This window comes from Talpa europaea (genome assembly GCF_964194135.1).
Source record: "Talpa europaea genome assembly, chromosome: 6".
NCBI lineage: Eukaryota > Metazoa > Chordata > Mammalia > Eulipotyphla > Talpidae > Talpa > Talpa europaea.
In genome coordinates, this window is record NC_140072.1 from 14,162,151 (window position 1) to 14,179,062 (window position 16,912).

At 54.4% G+C, this 16,912-nt stretch overlaps 1 protein-coding gene across 1 annotated transcript in view; it reads left to right on the forward strand.

Annotated features, from left to right (window-relative positions):
* The window catches only part of KCNK3 (potassium two pore domain channel subfamily K member 3), a gene marked incomplete at both ends in the record, with an annotated part of 35,168 nt that extends 20,029 nt beyond the window's left edge, over positions 1 to 15,139 (forward strand). Inside the window, one exon of the mRNA XM_084236068.1 lies at positions 14,214 to 15,139. Within this exon, the coding sequence (XP_084092194.1) occupies positions 14,214 to 15,139 (926 nt within the window). The remainder of the gene's footprint in view (positions 1 to 14,213) is intronic.
* Positions 15,140 to 16,912: the final 1,773 nt, after the last annotated feature.

A 16,912-nucleotide genomic window follows, 5' to 3' on the forward strand; every position in this document is an offset into this window, starting at 1 on the left:
GCAGCCCAAGAGCTGGCGACCCGCACCCAGCTCTACGGCTGCCACCTTTCCAGGCTGCAGTGTCCCCAGCTGTCAAATGCAGACCATTCTCACCCAGGCTGCTGTGGGGATTCCACAGGAGTGCCCCCCACACTGTAGCGCACTGCACCCCCGCCCCCAGTCTCCAGAAACCCAGCCCAGGCCCCTTGCTGTGCCGCTCACTTTGCAGGACAGCCCGGGAGCCCAGGAGCCCCCATGGCCAATGCAAGGAGAAGGGGACTCAGGAGGGAAGTGGCACAGCTTCCAGAAGCCCAGCCTTCTCCCTCCCTCTCTCGGCTCTACCATTCCTGCCTCTGCTGCCCTTGGTCCCTCTGGCCCCCCTCCCCTGTAACTCTGACTTGCATGGGACTTTGGGCCATTCTGGTCCCCGCAAGGACCTGACTCTTTGTGACCCTGCAATCCCGCTCCCCAAAGCAGGCCAGTCCCTCAGCCCCAATTGCACCTGCTGAGAGAGACACCTGATTGAGTCCAGCCCCCAGTGTGGGGCTTCTTGGATCAAGTGTCCACCCCTCGCCCAACCTGCCATGGCCAGTGCACGTGGTACAAAGGGCTGCCGAGGCGGCTCTTGACTGGGGCCGCTGCAGGAAGACCAAGAGGGGAACCGGCACCAAGCTCTGTCCACCTCAGACGGCCTCCCTTGGGGACCCCTGTTCCCGGCTTCCCTCTCCTGGCCTCCTACAATGTCAAGGTGACCCTGAGCCTTCCCAGTAATCTCTGAGACCTCAGGGGACTGCTCCCTGGGACAGAAAGGACTAAGCACCCAAGCTCCGAGTTCCTCAGCCTGGCAGAAAGCAGGGGAGGGACGCAAAAGAGAGTCTTCGTCAGAACGCCCTCTCCCTCCATGTGGTTCAAACCCCATATGCAGGACCCCAAGGCATTAAGCCCAGCCCTGCACCAAGAGACTGGTCCCAGCATGGCAGCCGTGCTTCCTGCCGGAGCAGGCATTCCCGGGGGCGCCCACACGTGCTGCACCTTGAAGGCCACTAGATCTAGATGGAATCAGCTTTGCCAATTTTTATCAGTATGACCTTGGGCAAGTAGTATTAAGCCTCCCTGCGCCTCAGGTTCCTCATCCAAATGGAGTTATGGATGCCTGCCGTGAAGGTCACCGTGAGGCCTGGATAACTGATGTGAAGACATCCAGGTTCCCTGAGGCTGCCGCCACTATTAGTAGAGGCTCTAAGAGCAGAGAGAGCAGCACTGGGCTCCACGCTGGCCCGTGAATGCCTCCCTGCTCTCCCCCCTGCTCTCCACCCCACCCATCCCAGACCCAGCACAGAGTGGAGGCCCGGAGCTGAGTCCCCAGCCGGGACAGGCCTGGGCCTCTCAGAGGCCCAGTGTCCAGCACCATCCTGCACGGACAGACTTGACTAAAAGCGGCTCTGCTCACAGAGGCATCGTCATGCATAGGAGATGGGTAAATATGCCAGGCAGAGCTGCCAAGTGAGGCCAAGTGAGTGGCAGAGATGGATGCTGTGCGGAGAGCTGAGAAGGGGGTGCTGCGGCCCAGAGCAGGAGGAAGGCAGGCTTCCTGGAAGAAGGCAATGGGGGTGGGGGACAGGAACACAGCAGCCCTCAATGCAGCAACACAGGGGAGGCTGCGAGGGCTTTGAAAAGAAAGGTCCTTTACAATAATTCTCTCTCTCTAAAATTAAGCTCACTTTAAAAAAAATAGTAAGTGGTCCCCAAAAAAGAAAGGAAGGGGGAAGGAGCCTCAGACAGTGACCTTCTTTTAGTTCTCAGTGACACCCAGGCCAAGAGGCCCCGTGCACCAGTCGGGCCATCACACCCACCCGAACATCAGGTGTCCAGACCACATGCAGAGGCTGTCGGGAGCGGGAAGCGCCACCCACCAGCTTCAAGAGCCTTGGCTGGTGACTGTGCCTTCTGACTCCCTCTGGTTTCTGGGTGCCCAAGTCCCACAGCCCTCTGGCACAGACTCAACACAGGGAGTCCTGCGGGAATTCTTAACGTAAGGAACTGTCTTCTCTCACCTGCCCACTGGCCCGTCTCTGTTCCCGAAGGGCAAGATGGAGCCATCCCCCTCTCTGCATCTCCTCCTAGAATCTAGCCTAGGACCTGGCCCAAGTAGGAGGTGCTGAAGAAGTGTTATTAATTAATTAATTAGCTAACTAACTAAGAGGGAACAAAGCCATTTTCACCTTGCTGATTTTTCAGGTGGTACTCTTGAGACCAGCACTGCCACCTCCCCGGGACCCCCACTGCCCTGCAGCCTCCTGGGTACAACACCCCTCTTCCAGGGCTGGGTCTGAGCCCCCCACTCTGGCCAGCCTCTGCCTGCTGCCTCCTGCTGTCGGGCTCAGGCTGTGACTGTGGGACCCAGTGTGTCCTCAGACACTGCCTCTTGGACAGGCTGGGACGGGAAGGAGGAGGAAGCTAGGTGGGGAGCACCTGCTTTGACAGAGAGGAAACACATGGCTACCAGCCACGACCTCCCAGAATAACATTGAGAGATGCCATTCATGAAGGCCCCTCTCAGATGGTCATGGACCCTCCTCCCTGTACCCAGCATAAAAGCCCTGGAGGCCACTGAGATGTGGGAGAAAGAGAAGCTGGGGACCACACACAGGCTGGCCTGTGATCACACAGTGGTTCAGCAAGAACCAGGCCCAGGTCTTCTGACTTCCAGCCAACCAGGAAGAGTTCTGGGCAGCCAAGCACAGTGGACAGAGAACTGCCTTTGATTTCAAGTTTGGTTTTGACATTTATGGCCTGAGCTAAAAATACCCCCTGTGTCTCAGTTTCCCTATCTGTAAAATAGTAATAATACCACTACAAGATAGCTGGGCACGCTCAAGCAATAGAACATATAGAAATTCTCTCTAAGTGACAAAGCTCTATACAAAGGAAACACAAGGAATAGCTATTATTCTAGAACTTAACAGCACTGCACATATTAAGGACATGAAAACTATCTGCTGGTTGAATGAATAACTGAGGAATGGTGAGTGATGAACAAAGAGCTCCAGGAGAATAATTTGTTAGGTGGGTGGGATCAGGGAAGACCTCATGGAGGAGGTGACTTTTGAGATGGGCTGTGATGGGAGATGAGAAGCCCATCAGGCAGATGTCCAGAAATGTGGTGATGCAGACACGTCCCTCCAAAGAGCTGTAGATACCAATTCCACGTGCAGGATGAGCTCCAGCCCCTGCTCAAAATTCATGCCTCTTCTTGGGTTCTATGTATGATAAGAGGATCACAAAGAGACAGCAATTTATTAAATCCTAAAATATAATTTATAAGAGAAGAAATAACCTAATCCAGCTTCTTATTTGATAGGTAAGAAAACAGGCTCAGGGAACTGACCTGTCTTAACAATGGTCCTACAGCAGTCAGCAAATTAGAAAACATGGACCGAATTTGGCCCACTGCTTGTTTTTGTAAATAAAGCTTTATTGGAATATAAGCCATGCCCATTCTTTTACATACTGTCTACAGCTGCTTTCATGAAATCATGGCATGGTTGAATAGTTGCAAGAGATGATCTGCTCTTTGAAACCTAAAATATTTGCTATCTGGCCCTTTACAGACACAAGTTTGCCATGTCCTGCCGTACAGCGAGGCGGGGTAGGGAGCCGGGACTGCTGGCTTCTAGTTGAATGCTCCTTAACTCCCCGTACCCTTTCTCTTTGGGACCTATCCTGCCCGCTGTAACACGGTCCACAGGATGAGGTTTCGGGCAGCCAGGCTCTGGGCAGGCTCAGCTCCAGGACTAATGATGTGGCCAACAGGAAACACCTACATCTGATCTGGCCACTGCTGCCCCCAAGTCTCAGCAGGGCTTTCTGAAGCCATTTTGGAGCACTCTGATGAGGAGATGCCAACATGCACCTGCTCCTCCTCCATGGGCAAAGCAGGGAGAGCCAGAGAGTCTCAGGGTAGGACTCAGGCCAGCCAGATGCCAGAGTTACAGACACAGCCTTCCCAGAGGAGCGCCAGGGAGGACTGGCATCCCTACCCATCTGCTGGACAGGTCCACATTCAAGTGTGCTATAGAATGCCTTTCTCAAAGCCAGCTGTCCCTGGTGGACTCATTTAATTAAAATCCCACCAGATCCAATCTGCTAGAAGTTCTGAGTTCACAGATGCCCTGTCCAGCTGGTCATGAGGATGCAGACAGGCCACAGGCCTGAGCCATGGCCACATGGTACAGTGACTGATCTAGAACACACCCCAGTGGCCCAGGTCAGCGTCCTTCCCAGGCCACACAGAGCAGCTGCCCTGTTGCATGACAGTGCCCACTCTGACCTCAAGTTCTGTCCATTCTCTCTGTCTCCACCCCTTTCAACCGGAGGTCCATCTCTGAAGGCTCCTTCCTTGATTCACGCATTCAGCTGAGATGTGTAAAATGCCAAGCGCTCTGTGCCAAGTGCTCTGCCAGGTGTGGGGGATGCAGTAGCAACAAAAAAGGGAAAAATCCCTGCCCTCTTGGAGCTTATGGTTTAAACCCACCAATGCAAGAAACACGTTATACACAGACCTCTTCCTCCCTAGCCAGTGCGCCCCTTTTACTCTCTCCCGTCTTGCTCCCCTCCCCTCCCCTCTGCCAGTCTAGGCCTGAGCTCTTTACAATGGGACCATGCAGAGGCTCCTACTGGCTGCCGCACCCCCTCATCTCCCACCACCATAGCCCCCCAAGCATAGTGTTGCAGGAAAATCCACCTCAATACCTCTTTGAGGGTCTCCCTCCCCTACTCAGGAGCTGCCACTGGCTCTTCACTACCTGCAAATTAAGATTTGAATTCCTGCACCTTCCCTTCCTGGATCACCACTGATTAGCCCACCAGAGTCAAGTGAAATTTCTCTGCCTCCCCAAACCAGGATTTTGTATTGCTGTTAGGTTTATAATAATCATTCCTTTCTACTTAGAAAAAATAATTGTTGCTGCAACTATAGGCTATAGCAAGAAAAAATTAAGTCTAATCATGAGTCTATGATTCAAAGATGAACTCCATATTCAGTGTAGCTCCTTCCAGCTTCTGTGAGTGTGTGTGTGTGCATAAATACATTTTTTCATATTTATATATTTTGTGTGGGATTCCATTACACACAGAGCACTGTAGCCTACCATTTTTAGTTAAGTCTGTGGTGGTTTGCTATGTAATTAAGTGACTCCTCCAGAACAGCGCTGTAATGGCCACACAATATTCCACCACATAAATATACCTTAATGTGTTTAACCAAACCCTGTTGGTGAGCATTTGGACTGTTTACAATTTTTCACAATGAAAATGCTCCTATAAACCTCCTTGTTCATAAATCTCTGTTCCAATCTCTGGTTATTTTCCCAGCAGAGATTCCTAGAAATGGCATTGCAGGGTCACCGGGGAGTGACATTTTCAAGGTTCTTGATGCATATCATGAAGCTGCCTTCCTGAGACAGCCGGCTGGGTCCCCGCCCCTTATTTGTGAGAATGTCCCCCAGCCCCTGGGCGAGGGGGTTGTTTTCTCTGCCATGTGTCTTTCTAGTTCTGTGGCTTTGCTTCAGCAGCTCCCCTCTGTCAGAATCCTGCATTGCCTTCCAGCTTTGGGGGCAAATGCCACCTCCCCCTCAAAGCCCTTGCTGGTACCCCAATAGAAATTCTCCACCTCCAGTCAAGCTTCGGTCCCTGTCTTAAAGTCTTTCTCGAACATTTCCCAGTGGTGCCATGTCTTTTAAATAATTTGTGCAATAACCACCTCTTCTTTGCATGGGCATTGAAGTTTTTCAAGTGCTTCTACTAAGATATTTCATCTGATTCACTCCCAGATGGACAGTGTTTTGAGTGCAAGGACCATGGTTTGGCCATCTGCGTATACTGCCCCTGGCCCCATTGCCAATCTTGATATAATGGAAGTTTTTAACTCAATCTTTGCTATGCTTTGGCCTATTAGAACAGACTTTAGATGCTTCCCACTGCAGAAAGGACTTAGCTAGGACAGAGGATTCTGGAATCCAGTACTGGCCTTGTCACTGACATGCTTTGACGTGGGGCTGGTCTTTGTACCTCTCTGGGCCTCACTTTACCCATCTACAAAATGACTGAGTTGAACTACATGGTATCCCTCATTCTAAGACTGATTGCCTCTGTATCCCCTACCTCAGGCACTCAGAGCAGCCCTGGGGTGCCTCTGACAGCCCCTGTGCAAAACCAGCCTCGGGGCTAGGCCAGAGGGAGCTGGCCAGGGAGGCAGGCCTGGCTCCAGGCCAGGCTGTGTCTGCAAACACTGACCTTGGCTGCCGCAGGGATTTTCCATGACACCAGCACCCTCCCCCTCAACTCCCCCTAATCCCACGTGGGCCTGTGGGCCCAGGGAGGGTGAAGGATGGGAGTGGTGGGGGGCTGTCCTGCATCAGAGGAACCTGGAGTCCCCTGGAGGGGAGTAACAAGGGCATCTGTGGAAGGAGAGTGCTAAGAGACAGGAGAGAGCAGTGGGCCCACAGGTGGAGCCTGGGAGAAAGGCAGGGGTAGGGAGAGAACCTGCTAGTGGGGAGTGGGGCGAGGGCTGGCAGAAGAGCCCAGAAATGGGAAATGAGTCCTTGGGATGGGACAGGCTGCACCCCGGGAGGGGGTGCTATGCTTCAGAGCCTCCTCCAGCCTGGAGGGAAACAAATTCCATACCCAGTGCCCATACTAGTCCTTCCCCCACCCCAGTGTCCATGAGACCCTGGTGGTTTCCCAGACCTAGCTCAGGCTCTGGTCAGGCCTGGTCAGGGGGACTCCTGAGGCCCCCAAAGCCGACCTCTTCTCAAAAGGATCAGGGCGCAAGGAGGCAGGAGCTCTGAGTCACTAAAGGCCCTCCTGCCAAGGCCATCTCCCCTCCCTCCCTGGGTGTGTAAGAGGACTTTTCTCTCATCTGCATCCCAGACTTCAGGGCAAACTGGGTTTCACAGCATTTTCTGAGCAGAGCAGCTGCCCCCCCCCCCCAAGCCTGTGTGTGACGCTGAGAGGACTCACCAGCCCTCCAGAGGTTCCACGTCCTGAGAACTCCTCTGTAGCTCAAGGGCACTATTTCAGGGCCTTTGAGAAAGGCCCAAGGGAGAGGCTCCTCCAGCTCTGGGACCCTAGAATGTTCTTGGAAAAGGTGGTGTCTGAGCTGGACCCTGAAGGATGGAAGGAGAGAGCCTGCGCTCCAGCCGGGCCTCCTCACTCCCTCCTGCCTGCTCCTTCCACCTCAACAACTTTAACACGCCAATTAAGCTGCTGCAGTCAGACCCTCTGTCCCACTTCCTGGCTCCATACAGCCACCTTCACCAGACCTGGGGGCAGCTCCCCATCTGCCTCCAGTCCCTGAGGAGACACAGTCCTCAGGGGGACACTTCCTAAGTGCCCCTTAAGCTAGGCCTGACTGGGACAGGCCCTGGGGAGAGTGTAGCCCTGCTGGTGGGTGGGGAACCCAGTGTTCTGCAGTCAGCTCCTGGAGCTGCCTCTGTCTTCCTCCAGCCCCCACTTCTCTCTGGCTGCCCCACTAGGCCCTGACAGCACCCTGAGTTCAGGTTCCCTTCCCAGGGCTTTGCAAGACCCCAGCTCAAACCAGAGTTCACACCCTTGGGGGCACTCAGGCACTCAGGCCACAGGTCACCTCATCCATCTTCCCTCAGGGCAAACATTAGCCTGGCCAGTGCCTATTTACATTAGATAACTAGATCTGCAGGGAACCAGGAAACAGGATGCAGCCAGGCTGAGCCAGGAGCTGTGCATTTCTAGCGTGAAGAAGGTCTGGGCCATCCAGAGACATCATCAGAGAATTTCAAAAGTATGTTTCCCAAGCTGTGCTCCGAGGAACACTTTTGTCTGGCAATAAGCACTGTGAGAAAAGTGTTTGAAGGTCAAATAAGTGGAAAAACTTAGCACATTCTCCCAACTCTGAATGACCCTGCACATTAGCACGTGCAGTGAGGCATTGCTAAACCTTCCCTTTAAATCAAATGTCAACAGATCCTATAAATTCAGTGTTTCTCCATTTTAACTTAACCAAGCAACCCTTTTCTCAACCAAGATTTATTAACAACCCATGGAATTGGTATTCCAGGAAATTAACTTGGAGAAACACTGGATGTAGAATTTTGATACAGGAAGGAAGTTGAAAGACCATCTAACCAAAAGATACTAATGGTTAATATTTATTGACCCCAATGCCCTGAACATTATATATCTACTACCTCATCAAATCCCTATAGCAATTCTATGCAGTAAGTATATCACTATTTCTGCTCTACAGATAAGGAAAGTGACGCACAGAAGATTTAGTAACTTGACTAAGGTCGAAAGCTGTTTAGCTCCTAAGCCTATGGAGCTACCAATATATTCTCAGTATTTCAAAAGCACAACAGTAACTCAATTCAGTCTCTTAGAATCATTATCCTATGTTAATCAGAAGTTCTGATTGCCAGATGTGGCCTTAATTAATCTTGATGGGAAAATAATTAATTGTTGCCTTCACAATGATCTAGCCAGTGTTAAGGACTATGGAAGGAGCAGCGGATGCACCACGCAGATCAACAGATCATACTTCATAGATAAAATCTTTCCAAATTTAGAGTCTATGAATGGAGGGGAGAACAGAAAAAAAAAAAAAAAAAAGGCATGCAGGTTTCAGTCATTTGGGGAACATAAATAACCAAAGAAAACAAACTGGTGAGCATAACAAAAATAACTCTAGACTCTGAAAAATATGGTGGTGAGCAGTGGGGGGTGAAGGAGGGGAAAGGACAGGTAAGGTGATGGGAATTAGAGCTCTGGGGTGGGGGAGCAAGCTCTAGGTAGCGGGGAGCAAGGCTTGTGCACATGTGTGTAAAGGTGCATTCCCAAAAATATACAGGTTTGGAAATGAATGGCCATCAATAAAATCTGAGTAAAAATAAATAGGATAAAATACAAGACATCACTAACAGGGGGAAGGTGTAAAACTTGAATCTTGTCTTGCCCTCCCATGTCATAGATGAGGAAAATTGAGGCCCAGAGAGAGAGAAAAGGACTTGCCCAAAGCACTGAGACACTTCTGGTTAGGGCTAGACCCCCAGAACTTCTGCCTCCTAACCCCATGCTCTTTCCTCTACTCGAGACTGGCCAGCCTTCTGGCTCTGTGGCCATCTGGGCCAGGGGTAGGGGCCAGGCAATCAGGTTGGCAGGAGCGTAAGGTCAGTGGAGAACAGGCAGCTGAGCCCAGTCTAGCCAAGGCCATCACCAAGGTCCCTGAGTAGCTCTTCGTGCTTTGATTAGAAGCCAGAGTAAGAGAGGTTCAGTATGAAGGAGAGCTAGAACCCCCAACCTCTGATCGCCCTAGAAAATGGAGCTTCAACCAGTTTGAGTTCCTTGGTAACGGCAGGAGAAAGACAGAAGAACGGAGATCCTGGGGCTCCTATCCTTCCCCCAAAAGATGCATGTTCATAATTAATATTTATATCCAGCCACATGATTAATTTTTATATCCAGTCACCTGGCTTCCTCAGGTGAATTCTGAACATCCAGGGCCATCTCTGAGCTGAGCTGCTCTGGCACAGGAGCTGCCCAGCCCTGGCTGAATGAACAGGTCAACCTTGGTCATCCTGAGCCAGAGGACAGAGCACTGAGCGTGGAACCGAGAATGCTGGTGGGCACAATCTGTCCTCACCTTGCTAGGTCGCAGGTGGTCCATCACAGTGGCTCAGAAGCTTTCCACACCAGACCCCTAATAAAGAGTGACACAGCCTCACACAGCCCAAGCAGCTGTCCCCCAACCTCCCGGAGCTTTAAGATTCAAGTAGCCTTGGGCTGGCTGAGATGCCAAGAATCGTGGCTCTGTCATTTACTAGCTGTGTGACCTCAAGCAGGTCACTTTCCCTCTGTGGGCCACCTTATCCTCATCTGTGCAATATAGGGGCTGGGCCTATGGTAGTCTATGGTAGACTCATGAAAGGCGGTGGGGGACAGGCCCATCAGTGCTCTGAGGTGGTGCCGAGTCTCATGGTTGCCATCAGTCCTGGCTGGGTAGTCTAGCAAGTACTATGAAAGGGCCTCAGGGACTCAGCCACAGAGAGCAGCCTCTGTGTGCATCAGTGACACAGAGGAGGGGGAGGGCCCTCACCCAGAGCCTCCAGGGGCTGGGAGGGAAGGAGAGCATGAGGACTACCTTTTGTCGCTTTCTCCCTTGTAAGCCCAAGCCAGATGTGGGCAAAGGCCAGGGAGCCGGTGGGCCTCCTGGCAGGCAGACAGGCCTCTCCCATTACTTCCCAGGAGTTCCAGAGCCCCCAGGGAGTGGCTCCACCCCAGCTGGCTCCCCTCCAAGCTGGGCACCCACGTCAGCAGGTCCTCACAGCTCCTTGCCCTTTCACCCAGTGACAATAGCAAAGGCAAAGGGGTGGGGGTATGATGACCTGGGCCCCGTATTTAGAGAAGCATCTATTTCCCTGGGCATAGTGCTTCTTTTGCCCCTTCTGCCAGGCCCAGCTCAGGGCCCATGAGTAAGGCTCCAAGTGGAATGCTCTTCTCTCTGGCCTCAGTTTCCCATCCTGCTCTCATGCCACCCCACCCCACCCCCAGGGTGATAAATTGGCTCTGAGGCATCAGAATGAACCATGAATCAGAGGCCTCAGTCAACTCCCAAGGCCTTCTAACCTTCATTACTCCAACTGTGAGAGTCAGAACAGCCTTGTAGGAAGTTTTTGAGGATTAAAGTTAAAAATATATCTGACAGCTAAAATGTATCTGTAAGTTCAGCTAGTGACATGGGCACTGAGGGCAGCTCATCCTGGCTGGACCCCAGGCAGGATAGTGGCTAGAATTGGGCACAAGGCTCAGGCCTGAAGAGAACCTCTGGTTAAGCCTGCACAGTGGCTGCCACTTTGAAAATCACTAAATTCAACAGGAGGCAGCAGGGAAAGGAACCATCACTTCTGGCCCTGGAGACTGGGAAACAGGAGGGCACTCAGGATGTGGGCAGGCTGGGAGGGAGGAAGGCAGCAGGAGGAGGGCCCTAGGAGAGCACGGCTGGCTGGCACAGTCTGCTGGGACTGGGTTGTCCCAGATCAGGGACAGTGCCCTGGCACTAGGGGCCTTGCAGCCTGGCAGCCCGAGACAGGCAGTGAGCCGCCAGGCAGGTAGAGACTGGGTTTCCTAAAGGACAGTGGGCCCTGGAGAAGTCACAGTCTGAACAAACCCAGGGTGAGGTGACAGTCGTGGTGGAGAGGTCACCCCCGAGTTCACCCCCACCCCAAGGCCGCACCCTCAGGCCACTTTTCCCTGTGTGCCCATCACCACTGCATCCATTGCAAGTCCCCAGGTTCTGAGGTACTTTCACATGCAGTCACAGCCAGGGTGGGGATTAGCATCTCTAGCTCCACCCCCCCCACCCCCGGAGTATGGGCATGCAAGAGCAGTCCAGAGAGGGGAGGGATTTGCCCCAGATCATACAGCCACATTCGGTCAAGCCCACGCTACCCAGTCCCCGCCTAGCCCCACACACAGTGCCATGTCCTCCCACACACCCAGTGCAACCGCCTGCCTAAGGGACAGGGAAGGACAGGATGAGAAGCAGCTCTGGCTCGGCCTGGTCAGCTGTCGAGGTGAGCTGTGGTCTGGCTGCCCCAGCTGAGCTGGCGGGCACAATCTGTTCTCACCCTGCGAGGTCACAGACGGGCCAGGCACGGTGGTTCCACAGCTCAGCTGTCCAGGCTCCTGGCAAGGGCGACACAGCCTCACACACCCCAAGCAGCTGTCCCCAGATCTCCCTGAGCTTTAAAGTCAAATGGCCTTGGGCTGCCTGAGATGCTAGCTTTACTAGTACTGAGCTGCCCCCAAGGTGCTCTCTTGGAAACGGAGGGAAATCTAGCGCCTCATTAGCTCTTGGTTATTAATCACTGGGAGCTGTTATTGAGTACTTGATACCTCCCGGCTCTGCACTCTGTGCATTACAGACATTATCTCACACATTTGTCCCCCAAGCCTTGTGAGGTGGGTACTCTTTAGCTGCCCTTTACAGATGTGGAAATTAAGGCACTAAGAGATTTTTTAAAATGCAGTTAGTCCATGTCAGAGTTAGAATGTGAAGTCAGATCAGACACCAAAGCATCTGGTACCCTGTCTCACTGTTCACTCATCAAATGTATTTTGGGCGTCACCCATGGACATGGCTGGCAATGCAGTGGTAGAAGCTAAAATGAAATACTACAAGGTCCAGGGTGCCCACCCCACTACCCCAAGCTACTGTTTAGCTGAACATATGTAGTTGGGGACCCTGGGAGGCAGATTAGGGGATGGTGGCCATATTGGACCTCGAGTTCAAAACTGAACATATCGGTGCCCCTGAAAGCAGAGATGACTTCCAGCTATGGGGAATCCAGGATGGCTGCACGGGAGAAGCATTTGATTACATTTTTTTTTTAAGATTTATTTATTATTACAAGAACTGGTCAGAGACAGAGCGGGGAGCAGAACAGGCAGATGGACGGAAAACACTGCTGAGGGGAGCAGCGGGTGAGGTCTGCCATGCCATGTAGGTTTCTCCCTGGCTGGCTGGGATCGAATCAGCGCTGCAGAGGCTGTGGGCAGCTTCACAGCAATGCGATCAACCCGCTGCGCCACCAGGGAGGTCCTGGTTACATTTTGATAAGGTTTAGAAAGGAAAAAATTGGAAAGTCTACCAGCATTATTTTATTATAATACCCCTACTAATAAAAGTGATAAATAAAGGTCTAGCAAAGGAAGCAGGGACGGGACTAATAAACCATATTTTATAAATGAGGAAACAGGTTCAGAAAGGGAGCCTGGCCACACAGCCACTACTGATAGGGCCAGAATTTGTGCCAAGGGTTTCTGAGTTCTCATCCAGGATCCTTTCTCTGGCAGTCCCCAGGCAGAACTCTTGACTGCAGGCCGTCTGATGGTTGGCTCAGAGGGCAGAGGGAGGTTTTGCCTCTGCCTGACTCCTTGCTCAATGAGGGCTGAGGAGTGGGGTGTGGGACAGGAATTACCTGGTGGATGATAGTAACACCTGAAAGGACACCCGGAGTGCCTGTTTTAATAAGGACAATGCCACCTCCCCACGAGGACTGAATTATCCAGTCCCGGGGCCCCAGACAGGGAGCTGAGGAGGGCCCTGAAGTACTTACTTTTTCTACCAGTTGAGAGCAGGAGCACTGACCCCTTTCTCCTCTGGCATGGTGGGCCAACTGCCTCTGAGACTGGGAGACCCAGTTACTAAATACCCCCCCATAAGCTCTGGCTGGCACAGGAAAGTCACCCAAGGACTCATCCATGCCTCAGTTTCCCTCCCTCCACAATGACTCATAGGCCATCAGAACCCACTCAGTCCAACCTCCATGCCTTAGAGTCAAGGAAACTGAAACCCAGAGCGAGACAAGGAATAGACATGGAGCTATGGGCTGTCAGAAAAGTCATAATGCATTTTTCTGTTTCTCAAACAAAAATGCGTCATGACTTTTCCAACGACCAGTAGCGCCCAGATCTCCCAATGTACTTGCCAATCCTTCCCACCCCTCAACCCCTGCTGCCTCTGGACGAGTGGCCACCCGCGCCATAAGCAGCTCCTGTTCCAGGCACACAAGATGGTCAGGCTTTGAAGCCGGACGCCAGTTCAGAGGCAGGTGTTTCTAAACAGGCAAGTGTCCTGTTTTCAAACAGTATGACCCTGGGAAAGTCTCTTCCCCCTCCCTGTTTCTCCCTTTCTCCCCACCTACCCTATGGGGTCCTCTCAAGAGTGGACAAGGCGGGCCTCCCCTGGTGGCACAGTGGTTGAGCGCTGGGTCGCGAAGCTGCCTGCAGCCTCTGCAGCGCTGGTTCGATCCCTGGCCACTGGGCGAGGGTCCCACATGGCGTGCAGACCTCTCCTGCCGCCCGCTGCTCCCCTCAGCAGAGTACTTCGTCACTCTGTCTGTTCTACTCTCCGCTCTGGCTCTGGTGAATCCTCTCACCCTCCTGGGCTTCTGACTGTACCCAGTGCTTGTATAAATAGATAAATCTTAAAAAAATAATAATAAGAGTGGAGAAGGCATCAACAAGGAACTAGCAAGGTGCACGGTGTGTGTCTTCTCTGCAGGTGTGTGTCTTCTCTGCACGAAGGAAAGAGGCCTGAGCCAGCCGGGTGGGCGAGGGGGCGGGCAGCGAGGGCTTCTCGGATGAGCACCCTGTAACGCGGGCGTTCTCTCTGCTCCCTCCCACCACCCGCCCTCCAGGCTACGGCCACGCAGCGCCCAGCACGGATGGCGGCAAGGTGTTCTGCATGTTCTACGCGCTGCTGGGCATCCCGCTCACGCTCGTCATGTTCCAGAGCCTGGGTGAGCGCATCAACACCTTCGTGAAGTACCTGCTGCACCGCGCCAAGAGGGGCCTGGGCATGCGGCGCGCCGACGTGTCCATGGCCAACATGGTGCTCATCGGCTTCTTCTCGTGCATCAGCACCCTGTGCATCGGGGCGGCGGCCTTCTCCTACTACGAGCACTGGACCTTCTTCCAGGCCTACTACTACTGCTTCATCACCCTCACCACCATCGGCTTCGGCGACTACGTGGCGCTGCAGAAGGACGAGGCGCTGCAGACGCAGCCGCAGTACGTGGCCTTCAGCTTCTTCTACATCCTCACGGGCCTCACGGTCATCGGCGCCTTCCTCAACCTCGTGGTGCTGCGCTTCATGACCATGAACGCCGAGGACGAGAAGCGCGACGCCGAGCACCGCGCGCTGCTCACGCGCAACGGGCAGGCGGGCGGCGCGGGCGGCGGGGGCGCGGGCGCGGGCGCGGGCAGCGCGCACACCACCGACTCCGCCTCGTCCAGCGCGGCCGCGGGCGGCGCGGGCGGCGGCTTCCGCAATGTGTACGCGGAGGTGCTGCACTTCCAGTCCATGTGCTCGTGCCTCTGGTACAAGAGCCGCGAGAAGCTGCAGTACTCCATCCCCATGATCATCCCGCGGGACCTGTCCACGTCCGACACGTGCGTGGAGCAGAGCCACTCGTCGCCGGGGGGCGGCGGCCGCTACAGCGACACCCCCTCGCACCGCTGCCTCTGCAGCGGGGCGCAGCGCTCGGCCATCAGCTCGGTGTCCACCGGCCTGCACAGCCTGTCCACCTTCCGCGGGCTCATGAAGCGCAGGAGCTCCGTGTGAACGCCCCGCGGGGCCTGGAGCACCTGGGGGCGCGGGCGCGGGCGAGGGCGCGCGGGGGTCTCCTGCCTGGAGGAGCTGCAGGGGTCTGAGAGGAGCCCGGTGGGGCGCCCCCACCCCTACACACCTCACCGCCCTCCCCCAGCCCCCCATCTCCGACTGTGCCTCCTGCACCTGCCGGCAGGAGCCTCGGGCTCTGAGGACCCCAGGGGCCTCCATCCGCACCCTGCAAATTCCGAGAAATGTGAAATGTGGGGAGTGGGGTAAGGGGGGAAGAGAAAAGCGGGGCATCTCCCAATTCCTTTGGAAATCTAAGGAGAGCTCCAGTCCTCAGAGGCCCTGCTGGTACCCAGACCTCCACCCCGCCCTTCCCCCACCCGGAGGGGACTTCGTGTTCGTGTAGGTTTGCATCTCTATTTATACCTCTGTCCTGCCAGGCCTCCCGCCTCCCCTTGGCCCCTAAAGCCAGGGTGTCTTTGTCCAGTCACCCCCCACTTAGTCCCACTCCCCTGCCTCATCCCCAGCTGTGAGCCCCTCCCACTCCCCTTTGTGGTGTTTTGCATGGCTTTGCAGTTATGGAGAAAGTGGCAACAGGCAGTCCCTAAAGCTAGTCCAAGAGGGCAGCACACAAGCTGGGGTTGCAGCTGCAGGAGGCGGTGGGGGAGACAGGACCCTCCAATCCTCTCGATGGTCAGTGACAGTCACCTGGCCGCCAGTCACATTCTGGGGGGTGGGGGTGGGGGGCGTCCAGCCTCCAGACAATGCTCTTGGAATCAAACACAAGGTCATAGTTGCCATCCCAGCTGCTGCTGATTATCACGACTCTTAACCTGTGGAATGATTTTTAGCCTCTGGACACCCTGTCCTGACTACTCATTTCTTTGATTCTCATAACACCCCAATTAGGTCCCCGGAGCAGGCGTTCTCATCTTCATTTTACAGATGGCACTGAGACCCAGGCGGGCAAAGGTGACACAGAGAGCAAGAGGCAAGGGGAGCCAGCCCCGGGCTGCCTGTCCTGCCCGCCCTGGAGAGCAGAGCTCCTGCCTTGTAGAGCTGGCGCTGTGTGGGCATTTGGTGCTTAAACCAGAACCCGGGCTTAGGGCTGGGTCAGTGCTGGGCTCAGTCTATACTCCACTTGGCCAGGCGGCAGGGGCTCAGAATGGCCCCCTGAGACAGTGTAGGACCCCCAGACTCTGAACTGCCTGCTTACAAGCAAAAAAATCCTTGGGACCCCGTGGGGCTGGGTGTCACGGGGAAAGGCAGGAGCTGGGATTTTCGGAGTTGGGCATCGGGCAGAGCAGTCAGCAGAGCCAAGAGGCATACCCTACTGGGACAGGAGCCCCGGGCCCACAGCCATTGTTGGTACCTGTCTCTCAAGTAGCTCGGGGTCAGCTGGAACCACAGCAAGGAGCACCCCAACCAGAGGGCATGGGGAGCTTGGGCCTGGTGTGCCCATTGCCAACCCCACCTGCAACCCAGAAGCCAGATGCAGAGCAGCAGATGGAGGTCTTACCATAGTCTCCATGACAGGACCCACAGCTGGAGCTGGTACCATGACTCAGGGCAGCATCAAGGGGGGCGGTGAGGAGCCTCTCCCCCCTCAATACTGCCCTCGAGTGCTGGTCCCATGTCACCTTAACACTGCTGAGCAAGACCAGCCCTGGGATCCAGGGGAGCATGAGGGGGTGTCGGCCTGGTGACCCGCCTTGCCCTAACCCAGCCACCTGCTCCGATCTCTGGGAGCCCCAAGGAGGGAAGAGTGTGGCCTGGCCT